The sequence below is a fragment of the Sorex araneus genome, chromosome 10 (assembly GCF_027595985.1).
Source record: "Sorex araneus isolate mSorAra2 chromosome 10, mSorAra2.pri, whole genome shotgun sequence".
NCBI lineage: Eukaryota > Metazoa > Chordata > Mammalia > Eulipotyphla > Soricidae > Sorex > Sorex araneus.
The window spans coordinates 12,555,255-12,580,179 of NC_073311.1; the positions used below are offsets into that span (position 1 = coordinate 12,555,255).

Below are 24,925 nucleotides of genomic sequence, written 5' to 3' on the forward strand. Positions count from 1 at the left end.
CGATCACTCATGAGCTGAAAGTATCCTCCCTCCAGTGTAATGAAGTACTAGTGTCTACGTCCCTCTTTCCTTTGCCATTCTTTGGTAGCTGTGTGATTCACCTTGCTTTCTCTGATCCTCTGACATCCTCAAGATGCTCCTTTCCTGGTTAAGACATCCATGACCTTCATAGACATTCACTTAAGTGTTGCTTCAATATTTGGACCACTGATCTAATTTGCTCTCCATTCATATTATACTGAATTGGGCTATGCTAAAAAAATCAGAAATATTTTAATATTCTACTTAACCTAGTCAAGTGTTATACAGCTGATAAGCTTATATCTATGCCAATAGGTATAAATACAGGAATAAATATACATATAAAAGTATTCTTGGACAGATTACTTGGAACATAGAGATAATAGAAGATTGTTAACTGATTAAATGAACCAAAGTTTTTAACAAAGTACCCAGCACCTAGATGATTGCTTTATAAACTTAAAACATTAATAAACATTGTGTAGAGAAAGGGGCCCATTTCTCTGATGAGGTTGCTGTGGATAGAACAAGTGCCATGCACATTGCTTGGTAGCTGCCAGAGTTGCAAACCACTATAGCTCCCATCTTGCACTCAGAGTCTTTATTTTGCTATGATGTTTGAACGTAGCTAGAATGCATGGGCTGTAAGAACAAACATTTCTGCCTTCCTCTTTCAGTGTGCCCAGGATCTGGTACATATTTATCCTTGAGACATATTTGTCAGATAAATTCTTAAACAGGGAACCTCACCTGAAAGTATTCCCTGAAAGCCCCCAGTGTAAATGAAGCACGTGGAGTGATTCAGGCTCTTGGGAATAGGGGTGGATGGGAATGTGGACACAGAGTCAGGGTCTGATGCAGGACCACTGAGCTCATATCCAAATAGGTGACTGCTTACAGTCCTATAGGATGCAGGTGAAGTTAGAAGGACAAGGCCTTTCTTTTTTTCTTTTTCTCTTTGGGTCACACCCAGCAATGCACAGGGGTTACTCCTGGCTCTGCACTTAGGAATTACCCAGGCGGTGCTGGGGGACCATATGGGATGCTGGGAATCGAACCTGGGTCGGCCACGTGCAAGGCAAATGCCCTACCCGCTGTGCTATCGCTCCAGCCCCAACAAGGTCTTTCTTGACACAGAATTTCGAACAAGTCAAGGAAGATCAGTGGGGAAAACAAAGGCCATTTGTAACTGAGTATTAAAAATATTATACTCAGTTCTATAGGAGTATTATGGGACTCAGGACTCCAAGGAGTCGGATAGTTCCAGGAGCTGTTGAAGAGCTTTCAGTTGAAACCACAAAAACAAGAGGCTGGAAACTGACCGTGGTTTGAATGGGTTTGGTTAGAGAGGAGAGTGGCAGATAAAGGCTGAAAACACAGGTTAGACTCAGTTTCTGAATCCCCAGGTTAAGGAATACATTTGAAAATCCATGAAGACCTTTAGAATAATAGCAGTAATATCTATATATATAGTATTGTTTCCTTTTTATATATAGACAAGAAAAAGGAGGCATCATAATTTTATGCTTAAAAACACAATTATCAGAGTAATATGATTTTTGTTTCAAATCCCAGCTCTGTGGCTTATTAGTTGTGTGATACTGGGTATGGATCTTAACTTTCCTGGGGCTCAATTTTCCTCATCTTTTAAAATGGGGTCATAACAATATCTACCTTCATAGATCATTGGGGATTATTTTAAGGATTAAACAATACAGTAAAGGTGAAGCTGGATAGTGTTATTTAAGTGTTCACCATTACTGTTTTTTCAAAACCAGCATTTCAGTGGTTATGATATTTAGGTGTCTATGTGAGAATGTGTGTCTTTGTTGAAGATCTCAGCTGTATCTCTGTTACTGACTTTCCTTAGATGCTACCAAAACACTAGGAATCCTAAGATTTATGGGCCATCAGACCCAATTGTGGATAGGTTTGGTTCTTTTAGGTTTGTAGGGGCGTTCATGAGTGGAGATGACTGGGAGCAGTTAGTGGGACCTACTGTGTGGTAAGACTCTTGAAGAAGTCCTTGCCTTAATTTCCGCATAGCTGCTTATGGTATCTAACAGGGCACATTTTTAGAGGGAAACAAAACAAAACAAAACAAAACAATATGAGTTCTCCTGAGCTAACAACACCTGTCCCATCTGTAGGACGTCTCTTCCTCCCCCTTCTCTCCCTCTCTCCCTGCATGAAGTAGGTGGGTGATTATGGCTGTATATTTATGACTGGGGTAAGGTAGGAAGGTCCTCGGGCTCAAGAAAGGATTTCCTGAGTGTGAGGAGAAAGAAAAAGGGGGAAAAACAGACACTGGGTCTAGAGAGACAACTCAGGGATAAGGCATGTGCCTTCCATGCCCACACTGGCCAGTTTGGTTCCCCACACTGCAGTCTCCTAAGCATCTTTAGGTGCAGCTGATGAGGTCCACAACATCAGCAGCACAAGGCCCAAGCAGCACTTATGATCAGACTTTTAGTGTGAACTGCTACCCATCGCTAAGAATACCAGGCAGGACTCTGGGCCTCCTAAGCACAAGTGGGGAACCCCCCCCCCCACACTCCCACTAGCACTCACACAATACTTTGCATTACCTTACTTCTACAGACTCCAGCCCCTATACCACCTCAAATGAAAATCTCCTGGTTCCCAGATTCTCTTTTGGTTTTGTCTTGTTTTGTTTTGGGGTCATACCTGGTAGGCTCAGGGCTTATTCCTGGCTCTGTGCTCAGGGATCACTTTGGGTGGTACTCTGGGACCACGTGTGGTGCATGGTATCAAACCTGCATCAGACACATGCCAAATGCCGTATGTGCTGCACTATTTCTCTGACCTTGAGCCAGCAATTTCTGGAATATTTAGATTTTTAGCAGACTTCATAGAAATTCTTTTACAGACCTTCATTTGAGAATCATTATTCTGTTCATTGTATTTACTCTGAAAAGTGGGCAGGTATTATTTTTATCATTCTTATTTTAATGATGAAGAAAATGGGGCTCAGTGACACTTGGATGATGTGTTCAGGACTCATTCGAAAATCTACTTTTGGGTCTTTGGTTTTATCCCAACACTGAATCAAGAGTATGGAACAAAAGCACAGAGATTTACAATCATTTGGCTGTGGTAAGAAGTAGATTGAAGGGGGAATGCTTGTCTTGACTCTAATACATACTAGTAAATTCTACTTGATTCAGCAAATGTCATTGAGATCCTTTTCCATACAGAGTGTTAACCATTACGACATCTTCAGAACAGTTCCAGTGAAATGTGGGAATGGTAGAAATGATCCCCAAGGTTGGGGAATTTATTAAAAAGGGTGCCCCAAGGGCTGGAGAGCTTCCTGGACTAAAGCACATGCTTTGTATGCCAGAAGCTCAGGTTCCATCCCTGGCAGTGCATAGTCTTCCTAGCAACACTAGGAGTAAATCCTGAGTCCTGAGCCAGGAGTAGCCATGAGAACCTTCAGTTGTAGTCCCACAATCCAAAGTAATATAAAATAGAAGGGGTGCTTACACCTTGCCCCTATATTACATGGTAGAATATATATATATATATATATATATATATATATTTATATTGGAGCTGGGGGCCACCTATGGTGGTGCTCAGAGTTTACTTCTAGCTCTGCACTCAGAGATCACTTCTGGTGGTGCTCAGGGGACTATCAGTGGTTATGAGGATCAAACCTGGATTAGCCACGCACAAGGCAAGAGCCTACTTGCTATACTATCTCTCTGACTGTAGGAAGAATGTTTTCTAAATTCAGATTATCAGCAGGAGAAACTCAAACAAAGGCCAGTTTTAAGCATTTTTTTCTTCTTTGAGGGGCCGGGGTTTGGGCCACACCTGGCAATGCTTAGGGATTACTCCTGGCTCTGCACTCAGAAATTACTCCTGGTGGTCCTTTCGACCATTTGGGATGCCAGAAATCAAATACTGGTTGGCCTTGTGCAAGGTAAGCATCCTTTCTGCTATACTATAGCTCCAGCCCCTTAAGCTATTTCTTAAAATAGCTTACTACTTACTATCCTCTTCCAATTCTCTTCTGACCAATAGCACAGTTTTACCTTGTGCCCTCAGAACGATGCAATCATTTCTCTCTACTGCATAAAAGAAGGCACTTATTTAGAGACACCTTAATTGAGTAGGCAGAAGGTCTCTGCAAGTGCCTTGCCCACCAGTTACATAGCAGCTATACTCAAGTTTGAGGCTCATTCATCTTATACAGGTTTTTATGCCTATGTGCATCAGTTTTAAAGGTTTGTCTAGTCACTTCCTAGAGGCTGTGATTTACTTATTTTCATACTCTCTATAGTGTTGTACACAGTTGTGCTTAATGAATAACTGTTAGAGGTATCTTAGAATAAATAAACACAGCCCCAGAACTGTTCTTAAGGCTTAGGGACCATGTGTGTGACTTGAGGAGTATTCATGCAGTAGGATTTCACACCACAAAACTCTCTGTTTGTCATGTCTGCAATTCAGTCTTTGAGATTTGGTCTATCATTTCCTGGAGAAGTTTTGATTTACAAAAAGTATTCTGTTAAAAAGAGATGGCCATCTGGGTTCAATATAGTGCCTGGCTGGTCCCCTGTTTTGATCAAAGTTCAAAAATAAGGGCTAAGGGAGTGTCACAGATGACTGTCTTGCTGGATGTGAGGGGAAAAAGATTACGGCAGCCTGGAGCATCAAGGGAAGAGAGGGACTTGAAGATTTGGGGAGAACTTTTCAGGGAAGCAGAGTGACAGATGGAGGGTTGTAGGAGGAGTACAAGGGAGCAAGGAAGACCCCTCCCAGGAGCTGGTCCCCGGGTGCCCTTCCTCAGTGTTGATGATGTCTCACTGCTTATTACTGAATCTTTTTATAGGCTTATTTTTCAGGAAAAAAACAGTCGTGTCCTAACTGGGTTTTCCAGACCTTGGTTATAACTCTAATTGCTGTGATGGCATTTTGGTAAGAAAATCTTCCATTTTATGTTATGTCAAACTCTTTTCTGCCTTTCATCTTTCTTTCCTCACTGATGAACTGACTTCTGTCTATTTTGAAGACAAGGAGCCTTTTAAACTGGGCACTGACGTTCAGTTTAGCTTCACAATGAGGGAGGTCTTTTCAGAAGAAAGGAAGCACTGACTTTCTGAACTTAATGTGTGATGAAGGATTTTTTTTTTTAAATAACTAATGTTTTTTAACAGTTCACCATGCCTTTCATGTATTTGTGTCTTTTAATCTTTTAAAAATGTTCTCAAATTCTTTGTTCTTCTTCCTGTCTATTTTTGGTAAACAAAATCATGGGCAGTCAGGTATAACCCACTCTCCCTCGGATGCTCATATTTATTAGGAGTTTTCTGGATTTTTCAGTGAAGACCTCATACCAGAGGGGCTCAGAGATGTTTGCATGGTAGACACATTTACTAAGAAAGCAAACATGGACAGGAGCTATGTGTTCACTATGTGAGCAATTGTGGGTTTCTTGACCACCATCCACACACCTGGTTCACCCCTTCTTAAGCTGGAGGAATCTTTCTCAGGACCCTGGTCCGAGAGGCCCCTGAGTCTTCGAGTCCTGCCCCTCATACTCTGTTCTCTAGGTCTTCTAGTTTTCAGTCTGACCATTCATATGCTGGAAAGGCTTGTGATGCCTCTTCCCAATATGCTTTATTCCCATGGGAAAGATCAGGCCTTTGGGCCTTGTCTTGGGGAAGACAATTCTTCTCAAAGTCTAAGGAAGTGTGCCTAAGGTTTTTCCAGCTTCTTGACCTAGGTAAGGAAACAGTGTGGGTCTCTCAGTAGCTTCTCTCCGTTAGTCCTTTAACTTCTCACTATGGGCTGGCTGTGTCCCTAGCATGTTGACACCAGTGCCCAGAATTCCCATTTGAAGCCTGAGTGAACACATCTTCTGGTAGAATCCCTAAATCTGGTCAAATGGGAATATCTACACTTGAGCAGACACCCTCAGCATTGCTTAAAGTCTCCAGGGGAAGAAGACTTAACACACAGGTCCTCATAAATCCTAATGAAGATTGTAGAAGGTGCAGTTCTGCGAGATTTTAGGGGATGGGACTCTAGCTGTGCTTGAAGCCAGAGTAATATTCTGCCAAGCTCTGTGGACCTGTTGATTCAGGGGTCAGGCCAGACCATGTATTACTCCTCAGGTCCAGTGGTGCTAGGGACCAAGAAGGCCATGGGGGAAGGGGTGCCTACAGTACCTTGACCTTGGATCCGAAAACACCTGCTCTAGCCCTTCCAGCTACCTCCCCAGCCCTAGAGAATGATTTCTAAATTTTTTTTTATCAGACTTTATGAATTCCAATATTATTGGCCAATGAGACCATAACTGAATAATAACATTAGGGTTATTTTCTTATTTCTGGGCCCTACGGGGTATATCCAAAAAGGATCAAAACTAGAGTATACCTCCAAATGGGGGAGAAATGGATAGATGTCCATTTCAGTCTCAATCCTAGGAATTCTCTGGGCTGTACCTTAAAGTAGACTTAAGAGACAAAGCAGAAAGAGTAATAAATGATTAGGAATAGAGAGAGAGAGTGAAGCTGGGAGAGGGGAGTTGTTGAAAGAACAGGATAAAAGAAGCAAAACCACAGCAGGCAGCATCCAAGGTAAAACACCCCCTTCTACCTGACTGAAGTGCTAAGGTGGGCATCACTTCTCCAGGCCTGGATGTGCTTTTCGTGATATGGCAGCCAGATTCTGGTGTGTTCATGCTGGGAATTCCTGATGAGTGGAACTCAAGTGCATAAAACACTTCTTTGTATAATATCTAATCGTGCTAAACCCACACCCTGGATGGAAAGTGAAATAATGAGCAATGGCATCTAGCAAACCAGTGTGAAGTCAAGCTGGTAGGAAATAAAGTTCATCACCTCATGTCAGGCCCAGCACAGTGGGATGTAAAGTCACCCAAACACTTTCTTGTGTGACTTTTTGAGACACTTGTAAAGACACCTCCTTCCAGAGGAGAAAGCTAAGTGTTGTTGACTTGTGCAAAAAATGTTGGGAATAGTTTCCCAAAGCTCAGGCCTTGAAGGAAGGCTTCCATTTATAGAGAGACACTGATTATTGAGACAAAGATAGCCTCATTCATTGGCAGTCATGTAGCACGGAAATGGATGTTTTATTGCATTTCTTTTCCTTCCTTTTTCCAGTTTGTTTATGGTGTTCTGACAAGTCAGGCAGCTGGAAGATGGCAGAGACACAGCCAAAGGGTTGGACTAAACCTGTGCCATCTTTCATCTCCCAATGCAGTCGGGTGATGCCCCTCACCAGTGGGATATGAACTTTGTTCTGTCTTTTTTTTTTTTTCCTGCAAGGAGTGGAGAGCTGCCTTACACACTTCCTCTGGTAATCTTCCACTCATGACAGTTGCGTCTGAGGTAGCTTGTCAGACCAGAGGTTTTGCCCTGTGGAAAAATCCATCAGTAAGGGGTGCCCCCAGAGTCCCTGAGCTCCAGGAAGAGGGATTTTTTTTGTCTTTTTTTTTCTTTTCTTTTCTCCTCAGGGCAGAGAAGTGAAACAGTGCTGGTTTCCATGGTGCTTTTGACAGTCTGGTGGCCCCCTCCCCTCTTTTCCCATCTGTGTGGCCTGCGAGAGCACATCCCTGGCCAGCTGGCGGTGTGAGATATATCTGGACTCAAATCTGCCACATAATGGTTTCTTCTTCTTTTTTTTTTTTTATACAGTGCCTTGACAATCGTCTCCCTTTACATACTTAGTTTAAAAGATCAAGACCAACGCATCCCAAACCTCCCTTCCAGGTGAGAGCTCGGGTCTTACTTTCTCTGGGGAGGATTTTTGGAAGAGTATCTTCAACTAACCATTTTCTTTACCTGCAGCAATATCACCAGCTCTCAGAAGCCAACTCTGCTCCCCACAGCATCCCCGTCAGGTAAGATCTCCACAGTCACCCGAAAACTTAGCCTGGATTTCAAGTGAAATTGTCAGTCCCAGAAACCAGCCTTAACCTTGTGCATCTGCCCTCTTTTGCAGAATCCCATACTTCTCCGGCCACCACACAGTCCTTCCAAGTGCCAGAAATCACTTTCTGTGAGATCCTGCCCTGTCAGGAGACTTATTGCTGTCCTATATGGGAGACAAGAAGAAGCCTCTCGAGTTCTGTGCAGAGACAGACCCAGAGGAAGGAAATCCACCAGAAACCATGGGCGGGTAAAGGATGTTCAAGGAGAAACAAGCAGGGCTTTGAGCCTGAGGGTTTTTTTCCTTGTCAATATTTACTTGAATAGTCTGTTAATGGTTCCAGATAATGATTCCTCTCTCCTATTTGGGGTGGTAACATGTTTTAAAACACAAATACACAGACTTGCAATCAGCTATAATACTGGGTTTCCTGCCCAAGGATGAGTTTTCAGTGGATTCAAGTGAAAGGGTCTCATTTGTCTGTTGCCAGCGAAGACTGTAATAGCAGTACAAGTGAAGTAATTATATGGGGAGATTTTTTGACTCACTTAGAATTTTTTTTTTTTTAAATGATGTAGTATCTGGGCTCTGTGCCCAAGCCAAGTAGGGCAAAATGGAAAAGACTTTGAAAACTCTAATGAGTGTAGGGGAAGCTTTAAGTCAGTGAAAAACACAAGGTTGGCATTCTACTATGAGGAAAGCTTATACCTCCTAGGGACTAGGGGCGAGTGCTTTTTCTCTCTCTCGTGCTCTCTCTCTCTTTCTCTCTCTCTCTCTTTCTCTCTCTCTCTCTCTGTCTCTCTCTCACACACACAAACACACACATACAAACACACACATACACATACAGAGGTGAAGCTTCACAAAGTAATACTCCTGTTAAAGAACTGTAGTAACTTGATCGAAGTGTATTAGTGGACTGGAGAGATAGTACTGGGGTTAAGGTGGTGGCTTTGCATGAAGCTAACCTGGTTGGATCCCTGGCACTACATATGGTCAGGAGCAAGCACTGTGCACCACAGGGGGTGGCCCAGCCCCCTACACCCCAAATACAGTTATCTCCGTGAGATCGATTATAGTATATCCAAATATATACTCATTGTTTTCTTTTAGAAATCTCCCCTACATATACCTATTGAAAAGTGTTTCAAATGATGATAACATTTAGATGCATATTAGAAGTGTTATATGCTTATTTGTATGACTTTTCTATTAGGATCTGTAGCACTGTAGCACTGTCATCCCGTTGTTCATCGATTTGCTAGAGCGGGTACCAGTAACGTCTCTTGTGAGACTTGTTACTGTTTCTGATGCAGTGGTTAAAACCCTTCTAAAATCATAATAGGAACTTTGTGTGACAAAAGTCTTATTTTTTGACTCCTTCTATATGTCATATGTGGGTGTTGCTCAGCTTGTGATTCAGGATAAGGCTGACAGATGTCATGGTCTCTGTGGGAGTGGTAATGGAGCGAGGTAAATGGGCACTGGTTCTTCAAGCTCCCATCTAGATAAAACACGTTACTTCTGTGGACACTTTAGTAGTCTAAGCCAAAGGCACTGGTCAAGTCTAATTTAAAAACAGTTGATGAATTAGAGGCCCGACCTCTGTCTGAGAAAAGAACTGAAATATTTTTCAGCAATCCTAATGACGGACACATAGAATATGCTCAGAGACTACAGTTTTTGGCAGCCTTCTTTTTCTTTTAGATATTATTCCCTATCCAATATTTAAATAGATACCTTTTTATAAATCACCACCATCCTCACAGTGATGTAATGAGGCATTACTGTATATTAATCACTTACTTATTCTACATGAATAAATCCTTTAAGCCTCTCAACTCTAAAGGGCCATTGTTAATATGCCCAGTTTTTCCAATGAGGAAACTGTTTCCCCACACACTGATAGGAATCCATGTTTGGACTGTTTTAATTTTGTTTTTTGGGCTGGGGGCTTATTTTGGACACATCCAGCAGTGCTCAGGACACACCCTCTGTCCCTCCCTCTCTCTCTCCCTATCCCATTTTGAATGCTGGGGATTTGAAGCCACATTGGCTGCATGCAAGGCAAGTGCCCTGCCCACTGTGTTGTCTCTTTGGTCCCTGTACTATTCTTATGAAAGCTATTTTTTTTAAAAATTGAACTTGGCAATAGATGTAGTGCTATAGGCTGAGAATAAAGCTTGAGTGTGAGGGGGTCCAAGAGAAAATATACTGGGTAGGGCTCTTTCCTTCCATGTGATCAACCAGGTCTGATTTCCCAACACCACATATGGTCTCCAAACACAGCAGTAGTGATCTCTGAGAGCAGAACCAGGAGTAAGTCTTGAGCAACACCGGGTGTGGCCAAAAACCAAGGCAGTGGGGGAGTGGGGACGGGGAGTATGTGATAAAGTTTCAGTGTGAAGGAAGCAATACATTTTAGCCACTCACATTTTTAATAGTTTTAAATATGGGAAGACCCAGGGAGAGAGCTCATGGATTTAGGGCACATGCTTTACTACTATCCTTACCCGATAAGGACTCAAAGTCCATCTCTGGCACTGCATGGTTCCCTAAGCTCTGCCTGTTGTAGCCCTGGTGGCCCGCAGCACTGTAGACCCCAACTGAGTATCACTGGAGTTACCCCTGAATCCCCTAAGCACTGCTTAGAAGGTTCCCCAAAACCTTTAACCCTTGTGAAAGTTCATGGTATCTTGTGGCTGGCAAGTACTCATTTTTCCTTTCCTTTCCTTTCCTTTCCTTTCCTTTCCTTTCCTTTCCTTTCCTTTCCTTTCCTTTCCTTTCCTTTCCTTTCCTTTCCTTTCCTTTCCTTTCCTTTCCTTTCCTTTCCTTTCCTTTCCTTTCCTTTCCTTTCCTTTCCTTTCCTTTCCTTTCCTTTCCTTTCCTTTCCTTTCCTTTCCTTTCCTTTTCTTTTCTTTTCTTTTCTTTTTCTCTCCCCCGCACCCCATTTAGGTTTGGGACCACTCCCAGTAATGCTCAGGGCTTACTCTTGATTGTGCACTCAGGGATCACTCCTGGCAGGCTCAGGGGACTGTATGTGCTGCTAGGGATTGAACCCAAATGGGCTGCGCGCAAGGCAAGCTATACTCTCCCTGTGGCCCCTAACCCCTTCTCTTTAGAGACCACTGTGGAGATGCTTGGTTTTTTTTCCGAGAGCAGACTTGGGAAGAGACCATCTCCCCTCTAACTGCTTACTGGGTAGGATCGGAAAGGTTACAGATGGGCTCATCTTTTCATTTTCAACATCTCTTGATACTCACATTCACTCTATAGCCACCAAATCTTCACATCAAGGGACAACTAGGGAGAAAAGTTCCCACAACTACTAGAGACGCTGTGGGATTGCTAAAAAAAGAAAATCAGCAGCACACGACCTGGTCCTGTCCTCCTCCACACAGCTATCAGCTTCTCTGACTTAAATGGTAACTACCATTTAGGTTGGGCCTTGACCGGCTTCCCACTACACTGAGAAAGAGTACTTCCTGCTACACTCTTTCAAATGGAGAACCATGAAAAGCGTTTCAATTGTCTGTTTGCTTTTACTTTTAGGATATGGGAGAACTTGAGGGGCTTTAGAGTGATAGAATATCAGAGAGTAGCTAAGCCAGTGGTTTTATGACTTTGGGGGGAGGGGAGATGGGGCGCCCAAGCAGTACTTGTGACATTCCAATAACTGGACTGGTAGTTTTGATGTGGGGCCCAGTGGGACAGTGTTGCTCAGGCCCAACGGTGCTGGGGTCACCAAAGCTACTCCCGTGATGATGGTGGGTGCACCTAGGAGACTGGGGGAAGCAGGTAGTGCCAGGGTTCACTCCTGGGTTTTGTTCTTGCTATGTCATATGTGCATAGCCTCTGAGTTGTCTTCCCAGCCTCAGACACCCTGGTTCTTCACTCTTAGAATAGTTCTACTTTTGCAATTATTTGACTGAGAAAATACATAGAGAATACACAGCTACAAGCTCAGTTTAGTTTTTAATTGAATTGTTTTTCGTTAGTCCAACAGCAACATATGAAAAACAGGACAAATATGTGAAAGAGATGCTACTTTTCAAAGCTGTCAAAATGTCATCGAGCCCTTGATGTAGTCATCTGAGATTCTAAAGTCACCAAGCCAGGAGAAGTTCTGATTTATATCAGCTCCCTCATTTTATGAAACAACACCCAGATTCTGTCGTCCCACAGTGAGTTGTAGCTTGTTGTAGCCCTGGTGACCCCCAGCACTGCTGACCCCAATTGAGTATCACTGGGAGTGACCCTGAATCCCAAGGTGAAATTGGAAATTGGCTCCCCAGGCTCCTTCCCACCTACTATTCGGCTGCCATGTATTTGGGCTTGATGTGCTCACGTACAGGAAATCAACTTGAGAAGATAAGCAAAGTATCTAGTTCATGATGTTATTAGTCCACCCCTCTTTAATTTTGCCTGCACCCATTGATGAGTGGGAAACTTCTGGGGGTCTGAGGAAAGGCGCATACCTTCTGCTGACCCATTCTTCTGATCTGTGTAGGGCATCGAAATCCCAAAGAGTTGAAAGCCAGGCAAGCATTATCTCCAACCCCATAAGTTTTTTTGTTTGTTTGTTTGGTTTTGGTGTTGGAGGCACACCCAATGATGCTCAGGGCTTATTCCTGGCTTTACTCTCTCAGGAATTACTCCTGACAGTGCTCAGGGGACCATATGGGGTGCCGGGGATCGAACCCAGGTTGGCTGAGTACAAGGCAAACACCCTACCCACTGTGCTCTGGCCCCTCCAATCCTATGTTTTGAAAATATTGAAAATCCAAGTAAATAGCAAGGAATAGAAAAAAAAGTTTCTGGGTTTTTTTTTTTTAATTCTTAGAAAAACTCTCAGTCAGATGAAATGTGGTTTCTATTCATTTAGCAAGCTCTGGCACACATTTATGAGACTTCTTCCTGAGGCAGAAGACTACTAGTAAAATAAATGAGGGGAAATCAGTATTTTTATGATGTACTGAGCTTAAGACACTGTTCTTCTCTTGGATTAAATTGCTTGTGAGAAGGTTTATCCCTTTGCCCTCACATAATAAAGATTTGGGTAAAACTAATCAGGAAGTGGAAAGTGGGTATTTTAAAATATTGAGTTTTTACTCTGAGGAACCAGATGAATGCAATGGATTTGATTTTAAATCTATGGAACCAATAAAGTTTTAAATAGATAGCAGAGTTAGATATTCCAAAGAGCCTGCAGTGAAAACATCAATGGAATACTAGAGGTTTAAGAGATTTGGTAAAAATTGAAAAAAGTCTCACAAAGCGAAAGGGTTATCTGGAACTCATGCTTATTTTGTTTCGGAGACCAGAACTCTGATAAGAACAAATGTCTCCTGCCTTCTTAAAAAAAAAAAAAACCCAAAAATGGTTCCCAGATTAAAGCACTCAGTCAGACTCATTTACTTTTTTTCTTAGTCTTAACTTGGTTCAATAAAGAAAGAAAAAGGGTATTCAAGATGCGATATTGGAACTCAAACTTTCGCCTCCACCAGTTTTGATGTTGTGTTATAGTCACACAAGAAGACAGGCTTTGGTAGAACACCACCTTATTTTATTTTATGATTATGTTAATTGGGGGACACTGACCTCACCCCAGTGGTGCTCAGGGGCTCTGCTTGATGTTGTGCCTAGGAGTAATTCCTAGGAGTGCTAAGGACCATACATAATGCTGAAGTGCTCACTGGGGTCAGCCATACGTAGGCAAGAGCAAGCGCCTTACATCCTGTACCGTCTCTCCAGCCTTGGATAGCATCTTAAATATCTTCTCTCCAGCGTTTTATTTAGTTTAATGGGCATTCTCATCAGCTGATTGTGAAAAATATCTGCGACTTTAACAAAGAAAATCACTGGAAAGGTAGATGAACTCTCTAGACAGAATTGCTAGAGGGCATTTATAATATAAGCATGAGCCATGCATGACTACAGAAAAATTTATGGCTTTCCAATAAGCAGCCTTTTGCCCTGAAGAGTCTTGCTTCAGAGCAGTGACAAATGAAAGGTGTTTGATTGGAGTCTTGAAATGTTTTTTCAACCCCGCTTTTATTGAAAAGCAATGACCTTAATTGTAATCTACAAGATTATCTTGTTTTTATATAACTGTTAAGAACTTTTACCCCACCAGAAACTGAATTTTGTCCTAGGAGGTGTTAAAAACCTGTTTCTGTGGGCAGGAGGCAAATCTGTCATTCCAGTTGCCAGAATTTCTAATGAGTCTTTTTCCTGCATATTCAGCAGTATGTCGAACAATAGGTATGGAGGAAAGTGAGTAGTTCTGGTTTCTCCTTCCCACCTGTTTATACCTTATTCACCTTGTAAATTCCCAGCCTTCTGTTGAAGTAATCCCAGGAAATCACATAGCAAGATTCATGTAGTTAAAAATTAGCATGGAAGGGCTGGAGAGATATTTAAGGTATATACCTGAACAGGGCGTAAGACACATGCTTTGGTCACAGCCCACCCTGGTTTGGAACCCAGCACCATATGGTCCCTGAGAATTTTTGAGCGTAGCTCTAAGCACCACCCTGGTGGTGGTGGTGGTGGCGGGGGGCTGGGCCTCGTTAGCACACTGGGAAAAACCATCAAATAAAAAAGAAATAATTATTATGGGAATAGCTCAAATCCAAGAAACCTGGAGGACTTTTAGATAGTAAACATATTCACATGTAAAGTAAGGTAAGTATCCAATTTTTTAGAAAATTCTCAGGTACCAAGGTCCCTCTCTTCTGTATTTACACTTTCCCTTTGTTGCTGTTTTGGCAATGAGCTGAGTTTGCACATATGCTTGGCTACGGGGCTTGTACCCTCGGGCTGCAATGCCCACCAGACTTGTACACTTTTAATTGCAGGATTCGAATGTACTCTGGCTTAGCAGGGTTTGCATTCCTGGCCGCAGCTCTTGCACCTTTTTTGTTTCTGTGCTTGCATATGCCTGGCACCCTGTGTCAGAAATCACACACTCTGCGGTAGGGCTGGCGTCCCAGATGGCAGTGGCCTTACACTCAGCATCCCTACACTCAGCATGTGTGGGCAGCACCAGGGATCAAAATTGTGGCCTCCTGCTTGCAAGGCAGGTGCTTTTAGCCACCAGTGCAGCCTCCAAGGCCCCATTTCTTCTTAATGGAAAGCCTTGAGCTGAGATGTTCAGGAAACGTGTCACTTCCATGTTCCATCTCATTCCCGTCCACTAATGGGTGAAGGAGTTCAGCTCCCCACAGCCACTCCCAGCACCCATTGGCACCTTTCTGCACTTTTAAAAGATACATTTTGAGTCATTTCCATATTTTTGCTATTGTACTAAGTGCAACGATGAACATAGGTATGCTTATATCCTTGGGAACTAATGCTTTGTGCTCTGGGGATAGATACCAAGAGGTGGTATCACTGGGTTGTATGGTAGTTCTATTCCTTTATTTTCCTTTTGTTTATTTATTTATTTTTATATGTTTCACGTAAAGACTGAACCAGACAACATTCCCACCACGGCAGGAGGATTAGTTTCTTACCACAACCTGCCAACACTGGCTATTTCCAGACTTAATGACATGTGTCATTCTCATAGGCCAAGATATACAAACAACCCAAATGCCCAGTTAGAGTCAAAAAGTTGTGATATTGGAAGAAAGAGCAAAAGCTTTCAACTTGCAGCAACATGGGTAAAATTAGAGGATATTATGATTAGTGAAGTCACGCAGAAGAAAAGGGACAGATATAGATTGATCTGTCTCAGATGTGGGACTGAAGATTCACAATGAAGCAGCAAGAAAGGATTACAGGCAACATAACGGGAGGGAGAACTGATCCTCATAATTGAGTCAGGGGGATTGAGAGGGAGGGTGTGAGGGTCTTCGGGAGAGGGAGGAGGGAACTTGGGTGGTGGGTGTGGTATTGGAATTATGCGCATGAGAAACCATTATCAACAGTATTGTAAACCACAAAATTGCATCTAAACAAAGTTATTTTTAAAAAAAGATACGTTTTGGATTGGAGAAAGAGCACAGGGGTTAAGGCACTTGCCCTGAATGCAGCTGGCCTCAGCTTGATCCTTGGCACGACATGCATCCACAGAGCACTGTCAGGAGTAAGTCCTGAGCACGGAGCCAGGAGTAAGTCCTGAGCACCACCAGGTATGGCCCACTAAGGAAAAAAACAAACAAAAACAAAAATTCAAAGTACATTTTTTCATTGCTTTTACTATCATCTTTTTTCTAACATTAAAAGAATGATAATCTTTTCAAAATTGCTTTTAGGAATGGGTAGATGGCTCAAAGATTTGGACAACACACTTTGCGTGCAGAAGCTTTGAGTTCAGTTCCCAGTACTGCATGGCTACCCCTCCCCGACTACAACACTTCTGAGTGAGCTCTGGTGATGTTCAAGCATAGTAAAAGTCTAAAGGGAAGGAGCCCCTAGGGGCCCCCAAGCACTGCATGGGAGGTCAAAACAAACAGTATCATGCCCTAAATTGCTTTTCAATGCCCTTTTGGCTCTGATGGGGGCTTGATCACTCCTTGGGCTTTCTCCCCCACCAGCAAGTTCTGGCCCACACAATCTGATTCTTTTCTACATTTTGCTGCAGTTCCACCCTTATATTCACCCTTATCTTCACGTTTTCTCCTATGTAAATGCCACTGTACTCCCCTATAGAGGATTTAGAGAATACTCATTGAAGTTCCTATTCTAAAGCCATTGTCAAGGGCTATAGCATTCACAGCATGCTATAATGTGAGACAGGTAACTTGCCTGTTGGGATGTGATGATATCTCACGGATGGAGCACCACAGAGGCAGCTCAGGAAGAAATGCAAAGGTCCAGGGAAGGAGACAGTAATGAGTGACATTGATCTCATCTGCCAGAGTGCTTATAGTGCCCCATGTGCTAGAACTGCCATAACTGAATCCTCGGTGAGTCCAAGAACAGAAATTTATATCCTTGCAGTTCTGATTTTTGTTTTTTTGTTGTTGTTGTCATGTTGTTGATTTGTTTATTTGGGGGCCATACTTGGCAATGTTTAGGGATTCTTTATGGCTCTGTGCTCAAGGATCACTCCTGGTGGGGATCAGAGGACCATATGGAATGCTGAGGATTGCATCCAGGTTGGCCATGTGCAAGGCAAATGCCCTACCCGCAGTACTATCACTCCTGCCCCAGGCTTATATATATATATATATATATATATATATATATATATATATATATATACACATATATATATAAAGACATATATAAACATATATATGTTTATAGTTAGAAGTATATTGGCTGGTCTAGTTTCTTCTTGCTCTGAAAGGACTCCATTCTACTGGCATCTCAGTATCCTTTGGGTATCCTTGGTCTTTCCTCCTTGGAGTCATGCCCTTCATACTTTTGGGGTATCTATTATCTAGAGATACTAGTCAGATAAGGTCTAGGTGCTACCCTAGCACCTTATTTTAACTTCATTCCCCTGTTAGAGGTCCTGGACCTAACCACAGTCATTTTGAGGGGTGAAGGCTTCATTGTATGTAAGAATTTAGAATACAGTGTATCCCCAAGCAGAGATATTTTAGAAAAGAGTGAGAATTCAATAGAGCAGTAAGAAATGGGTAGGGATTGAATGGGTCAAGGGTGAGAGAGAAATGGTGGGGCATGGAAGCATTAAGTGGACAAAACTAGGTCATCATTGGGTATATTTGCATCCTGGCCAAGACTTAAATACTGACAATATTTTTTCTTCTTCAGAAGAGACAAATACATCATTCCTGGCAAGAGGTTCTCTCACCAGCGCTGACTGGGGGAGTGACTGTAAGTCCACATTTAAGTGATTCTTTTTTGGCTTTGTGGAACCGTACAAAGTGAGGAGAGACTGTAAATCATTACATAGAGGAGGGACTCGGACTGCAACTGCTGTGAACACTTGCAGGATCACAGTTTTACAAGTGATGACAGCATTACCTTTAAGGTGGCATTAGAAATGGTTGCCAACCACTAGGCAAGGTGTGGTTGATTTCCATGAATTTTAATAATTCATCTGGACTCCCTGCCCTCTTCTTATTTCCTGAATATATCTTTGATTGTTTTCTAATGTTTTAAAGTGTTATTAACCGGATTTAATTTTACACTGCACTCTACATTTTCAATACATTACAATATAATAGGTGTATCATGCTCCCAAATTTATTTTGGATGTGATGGGGGCCTAGAGATTTGATTAGTTTTCTTAACATTAACTGTAACAATAAAAAAAGTCTTCTAGTTTTCAATTTGAATGCAAATGAAATCCATTTATCTAGGAAACTCTTTGTATTCTTCCATTTAAAGACTCTACTAGAGGGGCTAGAGTGATAGTACAGTGGGTAGGGCATTTGCCTTGCATGCGGTGGACCCAGGTTCGATTCCCAGCATCCCATGTGGTCCCCTGAACACCACCAGGAGTAATTCCTGAGTGCATGAGCCAGGAGTCAGCCCTGAGCATTGCCGGGTGTGACCCAAAAAGCAAAATAAATAAATAAATAAATAAATAAATAAATAAATAAATAAATAAATAAATAAATAAAGACTACTATAGCATGGATATCTTTACTTATCTCCGTTTCTTCTCAATTCAGGGATTGATACAACCATCAGTTCTATTCAGATTATGGAAATCCAGCAGATAATAGATGCCCGGTATTGCAGTAGAAGTCTCCAGTGTGGGTAGGTAAGCTTCACCATAACATTCCAGTTGTTTCTGGAATTTACCTAGTGCTCAGCTTTTAAAACTAGAACGATAGCTAAAGCCACGTGTTAAAGCCAACATGGGCTACAATGCTCCTTAATTGAAAACACATTTGTTACATGGAGGATGGATGAATCATAAAAGTGGCTATTGACAAATGTTATTAAACCCTGGCCATCATGATTCCCAACTCCTGTACCTTTCAATAGGTCTAAAGCAAAAGAAGCTTAAGGTGGTGGGGGTGGGGCGGGGGGCTCAGTGACTGACTTTTTCCCCCTTATACTATATAAACATTGTGGTTTACAAAACTGCTCATGATGACTTGTTATAGACATTTAATATACCGACACCAATCCCACCACCATTGCACCTTCCAACCACCATTATCTCCAATTTTCCCAAACACCTCTTAAACCTGCTGCCATAGCAGGCTCTCAATCATTTATTTTATATTGCTTGCTATAAATAATTTGCTAAAAAAATGATCAAAAAAAGTTTTCTCACCATGGAGACATTATGCCCTAGTATAAGAGAATACTAAAATGTTGGTACAGGTTAAGCCTTCTGTGTTTATATTTTGTTAATTGAGATTTGTTGCCTTCTACATTACAGCCCATTCAATCTGATGTGCTACTCCTGTTTTATCAGTGTTGACAGAAGGCCACTCACTCCAGGAAATTTAAAATTTTTAATGGGGTAATACAGCTGGAGTTAAATTTTTTAACTGGGTGGTGGCTTTGGGACATGTGATGACTCCCAGAAGTAGCTGACTTTCTGAGAGCACACACCACAGACATTGGACTTCTAGTAAATTTTATAGACAAGCAACATATTAGTACTAGAGACTACAAGTTAGGTGAGCTGGTATTTGCTTATTTTACTGACAAGTATGTCCTTAGTTTGATTGCTACAAAAATCAAGTTTATCTTCACTTTTTCAGCTTAGGAGGGGAAAGTGTAGCACTGCAAAAAATTATAAGCAGTATTTGTCTCAAGTGTATGCCATATCACCAGCACTTACGCATGGATGCTTTCAGAATACAGTCCAAGGACTTGTAGGAAACAGAATATACACATTGTAGACACTGAGAATGAGCACTTCTTTTTCTTTATTTTATTTTGGGTTTTAGGCCACACAGGTGGTGCTTGGGGTTTTATCCTGGCTTTGTGCTAAGGAATCAACTCTTGTGGGGCTCAGGGCCATATAAGGTACATGCCAACGACTGCCCCTGGGTTGCATATGCCAAGCAAACACCCTATCCACTGTACTCTCTCTATGACCCTTATTTTATTTTATCCTATTTTTAAAAATTTGATTAATAGATATTTACTCGGCTCTATAGTTTGAACAGGTGTCATAAATTCTCTGGATTCTCAGACTTCACATCTTTTTTTTATTTTTTATAAATTTTTAAATTTAATTTTATTTTTATAAATAGTTCACAATATTTGATTACATTTGAACACCAATCCCACCACCATTGCATCTTCCCACCACCATATTTGCGATGTTTCCATCCGGAAACCCAACCCCTGCCCTAAGGCAGAACTGAAATAATTTATTTTGTATTGTTTGTTATGAATAAATCGCTGAAAATGCTCCAAAAATGTTTCCTTAGAGGAAAGTGCATGAAGATTGTTTTATTTCACCCAGGGGCCATTAAACCCTATTTTAAGAGATTACTGACATGTTGTAAAGGTTGAGCCTTGTGTGCTTATATATATATATATATAACATATATATATAAGCACACAAGCACACACACACACACACACACACACACACACATATATATATATATATATATATATATATATATATATATATATATATATATATATATGTTCTGGAGTTCTGGAGGTTTGGGGCTGCCAGGGTTGGGTCCCTTGGGGTGGAAGGGACCTCACCTACACCCTTCCAGGGTGCCCCAATGAAACAGCCTGACGCCGGATCCAGTGGCATGGCTATGGCTAGTCATTTTATGCTCTCTTTGAGAGAGAGGGACAATGAGTTTCTGGATCGTGGCCATTGAGGAGATTATCCGGCACCAGCCCAGAGGTGGAGAGGTGGCTTGTGGGCATGCCTGCCAAGTTGCAGTAAATAGGGGGAGATGGGCGAAGGTCACCCATTACAGGTTTCATTGAACCTGGAGTTTTCAGTCACAAGTCCCACAATGCCTGGGTTTTCTATGAGTTCACTTGTGGGTGAGACTTGGCCTGTGTGTGTGGAGATTGGCTGTAAGCATTTCATATCTTTTTCAACCCAATATGGACATCAAGTTGATGTTGCTGAATTTAAAAAATAACCCGTAGGAACATTATAATTTGCTTTCTATCTTATACTCATTATCTCATTGAATTCTCACACAATGCCTATAAAGTAGGTATTACTTGCTTTTGATTTGTTATTTGTCTTCCTACCGTTCAGAGCTTGAAAAAACCAGAAACTGACATTAATTCATGTGGTAGAGTGACATGATTAAGACAAGCAGGTTGATTCAAGTTCAAAGAGAAGCAGGTTGATTCAAGTTCAAATTCTAGAACTTCCAAAGGATGTTTATTCATTTTGCCTTTGTGCTCTCATCATTAAGATGGGGAAATTACTGCATAGGATTGTAGTGAAACATGTTGATTTTGGAGGCACATAGTAGAAAGTGAATTTTATTTCTTTTAGCTTCTTACAGCTCAACAAAGTTCTCCTGACGGCATTTTGATCTATTTCCTTTATTTTAATTTGTTTATTTATTTTTGTGCCATACCTGGCTGTGCCCAGGGCTTACTCCTAGCTCTGAACTCAGGAATTACTCGTGGCAGTCTCAGGGAACCATGTGGGATCCCAGGAATCTGGGCCTAACCATGTGTAAGACAAATGCCCTACCTGTTGTGGTATTGCTCTAGCCCCTTAATTTTTTTTCTTTTTTGTTTTCATATTTCATCAACATGGTAGAATATTCATTAAAGAGAATATAATGTGGACTGACTCTTTTCCTCATTATTCTGGTTTCTCTGTAATTATCAAAAGTTGGGTAACCCATCAAGAGATGAATAAGTCATAGGAGAATTTGTATTGGATTCATTTACTCTTTTTGTTTTTTTGTTTTTGAGGTCACACCTAATGGTGTTCAGGGTTTATTTATGACTCTATATTCAGGGATCATTCCTGATGGGGGTGGGCTGCGTGTGGGGGCCATACAGAATACTGGGTTGAATCCTGTTTGGCTTTATAGCAAGCAAGATCTCTCTCTCTGCTGTGCTGTCTCTCCAGCCTCAGTTTGCCTTGTTGCTGGAGTTTTTCTGACATAATATGAATCAAAGAAACTATCCCCCCACACCCCAGCTATCTTTCTTAAGGAGAACGATAAACATTACTGCCTGACAATGTTCTCCATTACCAAATGGTAATTAGGACTATAATAATTTTAGTTGATTTGAATTCTTAAACTGCAAAGTAGTTCCTGGTAATGTTGCTTAAAGGAGTGATTTACAGTAGAAGAACTGGTATTTATTATGTCCCACACTTCTTTCCAGAAGAATTGTCAAAGGCCTTTGCCTTATTTGTCTTCTGAAATCTGTATGTCCTTAAGGAGAACTAAAGTAATTTATTTTGCTTTTTTTCTGTTTTAGTTTAGAATTTGACGTTCTAATCATTTTGTCTGTACAAAAGTACAAATCTTTGTGGTATATTTTACTTATAAGACTGGAAAGAGATCACTCTGAAGTTTGATAGGTTTGTCTCTGACAAACATAAAACTCTATGCTGTTAAACTTGATTTACTGTATTTATTGTTGCAGAATTTTCCAAGTTGATGTACATAATGAGCAACAAAATGCCTTTGAGGTATTTCTTGCACATTTTGACATGTGGTTTTATTTATTTTTTTCTATAATTAGGTCTGGACACTACAATTATAATATTCCTGTTAATAAGTACACACCCACCAATGTCAAATTCTCTCTGGAAATCAAGTAAGTGCATAGTTCTAAAAATAAGTGTATTTTTATCATTATTTGAATAGTCAGTGTGAATTTAGTTCACACTTTGATCAGTAAGTTAGGATGTGGAAGGCTATCAGTCCAAACTAGTGATGGCTGGGTCAAGACTTGGGCCAGCAAAACTGGTTTTCGTAACAAAGCAGGAATCATCTAGACTCTCAGTGGAATGAAGTAACACTAAGAGACACACACATTTGCAAAGTAGAAATGATCTTGCACTTGATGCTCACCAACTGCAGAACTGCCCCGGATGTGTCCTTGTAAACTAAGCTGGAACAAGTGTGTAGCATGGCCTCCTATGAACCCACACTCATGGCTGGATCATAAATTTCTTTGTGAGCTCTTGGTAGCAATGTCAGTGCAGACAGCACACTCTTTCCCAGGGGTGAGTTTGGAGATGTGAGCAGAGGGAGAGAGGGAGTCTGAATTTGGAATTCAGCACACCAAAACAGAATTCAAATTTTGATCATTTCTTATTAATTCTAAGAAATGATCAAAATCATTTGATCATTTGGGGGAAATGCTTATCTTCTTTGAGCTCCCATTTATTCTTCGTAAAAGAAGTTTACTGTATTATAATAGGTAAAGCCGTGGTGGGAATCAGTTAGTAACAGTGAAGTGAATACCTACTATTTGCTGAGCACAGACTATAAGCCAGATATTGAACATTTTAATATTGTGTTTATAATTATCACAACAGTTTTCTGAGCTGGTCACTTTTTATTCCCTATTGTGTCCTTTTCAGATGAGAACACAAGTTTAGAAGGCAAACAAACAAACAAACAAACAAACAAAAACTGTCTTGAAAGTATAGTCAGTAAATGGTAGAGCTGACCCTTCTAATTCAGCCTGTCCCTGTAGCCATCACTATCTTCCTGATGAGATAAATATGTAAGACTAGAGATCCCGCCTGGCACATGATCAGCACCCATAGTGGTTTTTATTCTGATCATCTTTCCCCCAAGTCACAAAACTCTAATCTATTCATCAAATACCTTCAGTAATGACAGTACTTTCAGATTTGTGACCCACTTCACTCAAAAATGAGTTGTGAGCTATTATTCTCCACTTATAGGGTGGTAGAGGGGGTAGGGTGGGGAATCTGGTGAACACAAACATTCTGTCCATAACAGTTGTTATCTGGGACTGACATTCTTTCCATGACAATCAGATATGAGCCAGCAGGCTGCCGTCAGTGAGCATTGTGTAATAAAATGCATATTTGGAAATTTGAGTCAATTTTCAAGTAACCATTAGAGCCTATTCTTGTCAAGTTTCCACTGGAGCTGCTTTTTTGTCAAATTCCATCAGATCCCCTTTTTGTCAAGGTGTATAGCCTAGTAAGGAGCTGGGACCCGCACCTCCATTTGCCTCTTCTTTCCTTTGTCTCTTGAAGCACAACAGAGCCGTTGATAGTCTTCCAGTGCAAATTCACGCGTGGAAATATATGCTTTCATAGTAAAAGGGAAGCCAAAGGGATGCAAAGCCACCAAGAAGTCTCCCAGATGATGACGCAGGTAACCATCATTTCCAGATCCTCACTATGACATCCCTATTGTAAAAGAAACATGTCTGGAATTATATGTCTCACGGCTTCTTCTTGTCCCCTGCTCAGAGGAGAGCTGCAGTCCCAGGCCAGAGATTTCTCCCAACCTGGCTGTCCCTGATCTCAGGGCTTTGTTCAGCCTCCACCGCTACCAAAGCCATTGTCCCAGTTACCCCTCCTAGTCCAGGAAATGCTGTCTCAGCCCTTACACTCTTCCCTTGAGATAATAAATGTGGTTATGAATCAGATCTCTCTTTCGCTGTTTAGGGGTATCAGCACATATGGAACCTTGCTGTGGCTCCTTTCTTTGATAGTGCCTACCACTTCCGCGTTGCTGCCCCGGTAAGCTTTTATATTTCTCTTTTCAATGAGAAAGAAAGAAAGGACTGATTGAATAAAGAACGAAAACACTTGCATGACAGTTCATCCTTACACTAATCATTCTCTTTTCCCCCCTATTCTGACAGGATTTAGCGGACTGTTCAACAGATCCTTATTTTGCTGGAATATTTTTTACAGATTACTTCTTTTACTTCTATCGACGCTGTGCTTAAATTATTCAAGTTTGGCTAGAGACTTTACCAAAGGAAGTACTAAGAAGTACTGTTTGTGGAAACATCTCGCAAGTTCTTTCTTCTTTTAGTGACACAGTCACATTTATTGCCAATGGACTTTATTCAGGCTTCAATTTTCAATAGTTTTGAGACGTGAATGAGGAGAATAAAGTGTTTG

The 24,925-nt window shown here is 41.4% G+C and overlaps 1 protein-coding gene across 1 annotated transcript in view; it reads left to right on the forward strand.

Moving 5' to 3' along the window:
* Window positions 1-24,913, forward strand: part of MYRFL (myelin regulatory factor like) — a 156,973-nt gene extending 132,060 nt beyond the window's left edge. Inside the window, 10 exon segments of the mRNA XM_055118411.1 lie at window positions 4,883-4,968; window positions 7,713-7,787; window positions 7,866-7,918; window positions 8,020-8,196; window positions 17,680-17,742; window positions 18,546-18,633; window positions 22,546-22,620; window positions 24,044-24,164; window positions 24,461-24,535; window positions 24,661-24,913. Coding sequence (XP_054974386.1) covers window positions 4,883-4,968; window positions 7,713-7,787; window positions 7,866-7,918; window positions 8,020-8,196; window positions 17,680-17,742; window positions 18,546-18,633; window positions 22,546-22,620; window positions 24,044-24,164; window positions 24,461-24,535; window positions 24,661-24,747 — 900 coding nt within the window. The 3' untranslated portion in view covers window positions 24,748-24,913.
* The last annotated feature ends 12 nt before the right edge of the window (window positions 24,914-24,925 follow it).